This window comes from Panthera pardus, unplaced genomic scaffold, assembly GCF_024362965.1.
Source record: "Panthera pardus isolate Hobbes unplaced genomic scaffold, ASM2436296v1 HiC_scaffold_8, whole genome shotgun sequence".
In the NCBI taxonomy this organism is placed as follows: domain Eukaryota; kingdom Metazoa; phylum Chordata; class Mammalia; order Carnivora; family Felidae; genus Panthera; species Panthera pardus.
The window spans coordinates 39,430,386-39,436,385 of NW_026527013.1; the positions used below are offsets into that span (position 1 = coordinate 39,430,386).

Sequence of the window (6,000 nt, forward strand, 5' to 3'; positions counted from 1 at the left end):
CAGATTTACAGAATCGGATGAACTACCATGACAGAGAAGGGGAAGTCACCAGGGGTATAATCCCACAACCCCGAACTATTCAGGGTGGGATGGCTGGTACCAGGTGCTGATCCAGGAGCTGAGGGCAGGATGATGCAGAAAGGACTCTGGGAAGCCGACATGCCAGGGAGAGGAGACCTGCAAATGCAGGCTCCTATGGAAAAAACAAAGGAGGGTCAGGGGCACGGGAAGTGTGTGTCAGGATGTGTGCGCCATTTTGCATCAGTGGTTAAGGAAGGCCCTGCTGAGATGACACGTGAGCAGAGACCAAAAGGAGAGGAAAGCCCAGTCCTAGCAGGTGAGTGAGGGAAGGGCATTCCAGGCAGGAGGGGCTGCTGGTGGCAAAGGCCCATGCTTGGGATGATAGAGAAAGACCTAGAAGGGTAGGAGAAAGAGTGAGAGGGAGACGAGGGTGGGGGAGGGAGGGGGAAGGTATATTGGGTGGGGACAGGAAATGCTATAGCGTCTCAAAGGCTATTGTAAGTACTTTGGCTTTTGCTGAGTAAAAAGGAGAGCAGGCCTTCACTTAGGTATTACAGGGACCACTTCAGCTGCTGGGATGGGAAGGGACTGTAGGGGGTCAGGGTAGAAGCAGGGAAAATAGTCAGCACGCTCCTGCAATGGCCCAGGTGAGAGAGGTGGTGTGGCTCAGGGTTAGGATGCGGGTGGAGAGAATGCATTGGGTTCTGGATACATTTGGATGGTAGAATCAACAGCATCTGCTGAGAGTGGATGTAGGGGAGGGAGAAGGAACAGGAGAAGAAAAGGAAGGGAGAGTCACAGAGGTCTCCAAGAGTTGGGGGCTGAGCACCTGGAAGGATGGACTCACCGTCAACTGCTCTTATCTGAGATGGGAGACATGGAAGAAGACAAATTGGGGAGAGAAACTGAAGAGGTGGTTTGACTTGTGTCGAGTTCACATGTGTATCAGATGGAGACAGAGAGAAGGAGACGGATGCACACGTGTAAAACTGTGGGAATCACCAGCAAAGTGATGGAACTAAAAGCCTTGTGACTGAACGGCATCACTGGTGTGGTGTGGATGGGGACAAGAGGCCAGAGGACTGAGTCCCATGGACAATACTCAGAGGAAAGGGGGTCACCACGAGATGAAAACAAAGCACTGAGAGAGAGACATGCAACCAAGAGTAGCCTCTAAGATCAAGACAGGATGCGGCTTTAAATACCCAGAAAAGGGGAGGAAAAGTCTCCATCCTATATCCCCAACCAAAATTATACCCCCATATGCTTGAATTCTTAGCCATACCATCTAATTTAAAACAACAACAACAACAACAACAACAACAACAATGGACTTACTGGAAATTACTATTGAAAATGCAACTAACTCTACTAAGGGACTCTCCCATTCATTCATGGGGGGAAATGAGTTCAGGTTGCTGGCCTCCTAGCACTGAGTTCACACAGGGTGCTCCATCCAGGGACTATTAGTGTGTGTGGTGGTGGGGGGGGGGGGGGGAGGTGAGGTGGTAATTTGGGAGCTTCAGGTAACAGTGTTGTCAGCATTTATTAAACACTTATTCTATGCCAGGCACGCATGTGAGTATTTTATACTCATCCAATAATCCTTAGAACAGCCCTATGAGATATAGTCTATGATTATTCCCATTTTACAAACAATGAAACTGAGCATTTAGAGTGACTAGATCACTTGTCCATGGACACACAGTAGGCTGAAAGGGACAAGTAGGTAGTAGGTGCCAAAGGATAGTCTACGCGCCTCTACGTGCTGTGGAACTCAATACTGATGCCCTCAGTGGCGGACATCAGCTATGCTGGGGTGAAGGTTGCTTTGGAAAGCTCTCCTGAGAACATCACTACTCTCTATAGAATCCTGTTTCCCTAGGGAGGAATGGTTACAAATGAACTTCTAGAACATAATGTGTTCACAACCCCACAGGGAAGGAGACCAACCTACAGAAACAGAAGGGACTCCCAGAGAAGGGAATACAGCTCAATAAAAGCCATGGGGTGAGTGGGCAGGCAAAATGAATTCAAATGAAGAATGCTGGAAGTAATTATACTTTCTAAGTTAATATAATTATTTCTATTACAAATTTGGACACTATGGACACTATTTCATTTGACTGCTGGCTTTCAGAGATCAAAAATGCAGAAATACAGACCAGGAGAGCTCGAGTTTGTGTCTTCAATGAAGTTTCTACATTCTTATCCTAAAAGATCCCAGATATTCTTAGAAAGTTATTTACTGTTATGTAGTATTAAAATCTTGGACCATACTTAAAATGCTGTGCCTTTAAGTAGGCTAATTTGTGACCTGTTTAAAAAGAAACTCTCTCAAGCCTGTTTCCACCAGTCAAGAGTTTCCCCATTATAGACCAGAGATCCAGGTTTACCTTGAAAACATATACTAGGTAACAACATTAGTTACAACACACCTTTGAAAACAGACACATAATTTCATTCTGCTAAAGTTTGCCAAAACCACTCCTGTTATGACGGTAAAATGCTTTCTTAGCATCCCATAATGAAAGTGAAAATGTTTTAGATAATGAGACTCTTGAATCTACCCCACCCCCTACTTCTTTGGGTCCCCGGAAAAGGCAGTGGCTCTGAGTTTCAATTCTTACAGAGGGGTGCTATTTCCAATAAGAAGAAAGGAACAAACTTATGTCCCTTAAAAGGGTGAATATCACTTTTTAAAAACCTTGCAGGCATGTTATGGAAGGCTTTTAAAGACCTGACTTGGGTCTATTAAGTAAATTTCACAGAAAACAGCCATACACCTTCCTCCCTAACGCTTAACCAGAGAAACAGTGTCATCAAAATTTCCATAAGCTCTTGGGACAACCTTGAGGTGTCATCGTTGGGCACCCACTGGGTGACAGATACCAAAAAGGGCTTCACATTAGTGAATTTATTCATTTGTCAAAAACTTCTCGTGCTCCTGCTGTATGCCAGGTACAGTTCCAGGTGCTGGGATACAGCAAAAGTCAAGGACAAAGTCCCTGCTCGTTGGCTTTTAACAGAGGAGAAAGTACCCAGGGACTGAGACAGACTGAAAATAAAGTGATTCATACAGAATACTATGTGGCAGCATTAAGCATTACAGAGCAAAATAAGCGAGAGCAGGGGAACACAGAATGACTGCAAGGTTTGGGGTGTGCTAATTTGGATACGGTGGTCAGGGAAGCATCTCTGAAGAGATGGCACCTAAGCCGTCCCCCGAGAGAGCCATAATTGTCCCCGCTTTACTGACTAGGTGAGGTATTGCTCACCGTTGAATTCCCAGCGCCTAGAAGGCGCGTGGCTGCACCGTAAGTGGTCAGGAAGGACCTGCCCAGGGTTTGAGCAAGAACGCAAAGCGGTGTCGGCGGCAGTTTCGGTGGGGCGCGGGGTGCAGGCCCCCGCTGGGCCGCGATCCTCGCCACCCCGGCGCACTTGCCAGGGGGCCGGCCGGTCCGCTTTCCCGAGCGCTGTCACCGCGGAGGTCGGGTCCCGAGCTCCCCCGGAGCGCCGCGGGGGCAACCAGGACAGCGCCGCTCTCCCCACTTTACGGCGGGGACCCAACGACCCCCGACCGGGCCATCTCCCAGGGCCCGGCCAGGGCGGCCGCCCGCCGGCACGCTTCCTTTGCGGGGAAGAAAGGGGGGAAAGTGCTGCCGAAACTTTTGGGGCTGCGCCTGTGCCCTTCCGGGCGGAGCCGAGGCCGCCCAACACTCGCTCGCCCCGGCCCAGCCCCGGGCTCCCTACCCGGCTCTGCGCGAGCCCTGGGGGCGCGGGCGGCCGCGGAGCGGGGCCGGGGGGCCGCGCCGAGACAAAGCGGCGGCGCGGGCCGGGCGGGCGCACTGCGGCGGCCGCGGGGCCGGGGCCGGACGCGGCGGGCCCCGCGCCCCCTCACCTGTCGAGCCAGAAGGTCCAGGGCGAGTGCAGCGGGACCTCTCCCGGCTCGGGCCGCAGCGCCGACAGCTGCTGCAGGCCGAGCGGCGGCGCGGCGGCGGCGGCAGCGGCGGCGCGGGGCCCCGGCGGCTCCCGGGCCCGGGCGGGGGGCACGGCGGCCGGGGGCATCGCCATTTTCTCCGCCCCGCCTGCGAGGCCGGCGGACGCGCGGACCGCGGGGCGAGCGGCGGCTGAGTCACCCCGGCCCCCGCCCGCCCCGCCGCGGCCGCCCGGCCCCGCCCCGCGCGCCCCGCCCCGCCCCGGGCCCGCCGCCCGCCGGGGCCTGGGAGCCGCGCCGCCTGCCGCCGGGGGCACGGCACGACCGGGCCGCCAGACCGAAGCCGGCCGGCCCGCTGCGGGCTGCGGGGCCCATTTGGCACCGGCCTGCATCCCGCGGCGGGGGCGGGGGGCTTGGGGCGGGCGGGGGGAGACCGACGGCAGACCGGCCTGCGGGAGAGCAGAGCTGCGGCGGCCGGGTATGGATTAGCGGGCTCTGGGGGTCGGGGAACAGAGGACCGGTCAAGGAGAGGGCTCACTCTGCAGCCAGACAGGGGGCCGGAGAGATGGATGGGCGGGCTCCGGAAAGATGGAGGGATGGACGGACAGACGGACCAGTGGATGGAGTTTCAGACGCACAAGTAGGGAGGCGAAGAGGGGTGCATAGAAATACCAGCAGTCTGAAGGATGGGTGGGAAAGCTGGCAGATGGTTGGAGGAGGATGTAGCGATGGAAGGGCAGATGGAAGCACAGTTGGATGTGACAGATAGATGGCAAGGGGAACCGCTGGCCAAGTGGATAAAGAAAGTGGAATGCCCAAGAGTGCAGGAAGAGAGGCCGGGCAGACACAAGGCAGGAACCTCTGACTTGGGCATGAGGTGGTGACAGGTCGGTTCTGTATTCTTCCTGGTGTGCATGTTTCCCAACTCAGCTAATTTTAAGGGAACAGAGCTCCCAGCTCAGCCTTACTGGGGCCACCATATGTCTAGAGTCAGGCACCAAGTCTGGCCCAAAGGCTGGCCAACTTCAAACAAAGGTTCTCAGAGTCAGTCTAAGTTCTCCAGATTGGCCCCAAAGCACCTTCAAAGAAGGAAACCAGGAACTCTCGAACACAGAACCCTCTGTTTTCTGAACCTCGGAAGACAGAGGATGTCACTGTGGCCATAGATTCCTGGGTCCAAAGTAAGAGCAATGCTCCCAGCACAGCTCCTTGACAAGTTTCTGTCACTCTCTTTCAAAAGAAGAGGCATGGGGGCCTGTGAACTCACAGGCATAACTGGTACGGGCACGGATGCCCTCTCAAAGCTTGAATGTTGGTTAGGTCCCTCTCTGGCCTTTAACAGCCGTGGATGTAGATTTCCGTCTTCTCAGAGATTTTCTCCCTGGCCCAGCATATGTTCGTCTCTCGGCTTGAGCATTCAGTGGGATGAAAGAACTGTAAAACCAGATGGGTTCAGGGACTTCACAGGCATTGGAAATGCCTATTATGCATCCCAAGATAAGTGCTTTCCCTAAAAGGTATTTCAGTTCAGATAAAATGACAAGCTAAACAAGACCAACGATTTGTGATCCCTACTTCAAACACAATTTGTATACAACATACGATGCTGAAAGCAGTAACATATTTATAAAATCCTTCCAATTCTGAGATCCTTGGGTTCCTTTTGGTTAGAGGCAGGGTTTTTTGTTTAATTTTTCCTCCCCCCCCCCTTTTTTTTTTCAAGAAAAGGTGTATGTGGTATTGTTTAGGCTGTTCTGAGCATTTTATACTTATTAATTCATTTAATCCTCATAACAATCCAATAAGGAAAGTACTATTTTATGGATTTATCCATTTTATGGGTGAGGAATGCAGAAGTTAAATTAATCCCAAGGTCACACAGCTAGTAAGGGATAGAGCCAGGATTTGAACACAAGTATTCAGACTCCGGAATCTAGGCTTTAAACTGTCAGCCTCTACTGCCGTTCTAATGGGAAAATGAACAGGTCCACATAGTAAAAATAAGGCAGTAAATAGTCAGGCCTCCCTCCCTCTGAAGGCCA

The 6,000-nt window shown here is 52.8% G+C and overlaps 1 protein-coding gene across 2 annotated transcripts in view; it reads right to left on the minus strand.

Annotated features, from left to right (window-relative positions):
• The window catches only part of EIF4E3 (eukaryotic translation initiation factor 4E family member 3), a 223,950-nt gene extending 219,770 nt beyond the window's left edge, over positions 1 to 4,180 (minus strand). The window contains exon 1 of one of the 2 annotated variants that reach the window (XM_053897316.1): positions 3,923 to 4,180. In XM_053897316.1, coding sequence (XP_053753291.1) covers positions 3,923 to 4,095 — 173 coding nt within the window. In that variant the 5' untranslated portion in view covers positions 4,096 to 4,180. The remainder of the gene's footprint in view (positions 1 to 3,922) is intronic. The other variant, XM_019428444.2, reaches the window with a different exon arrangement.
• Between the last annotated feature and the right edge of the window lie 1,820 nt (positions 4,181 to 6,000).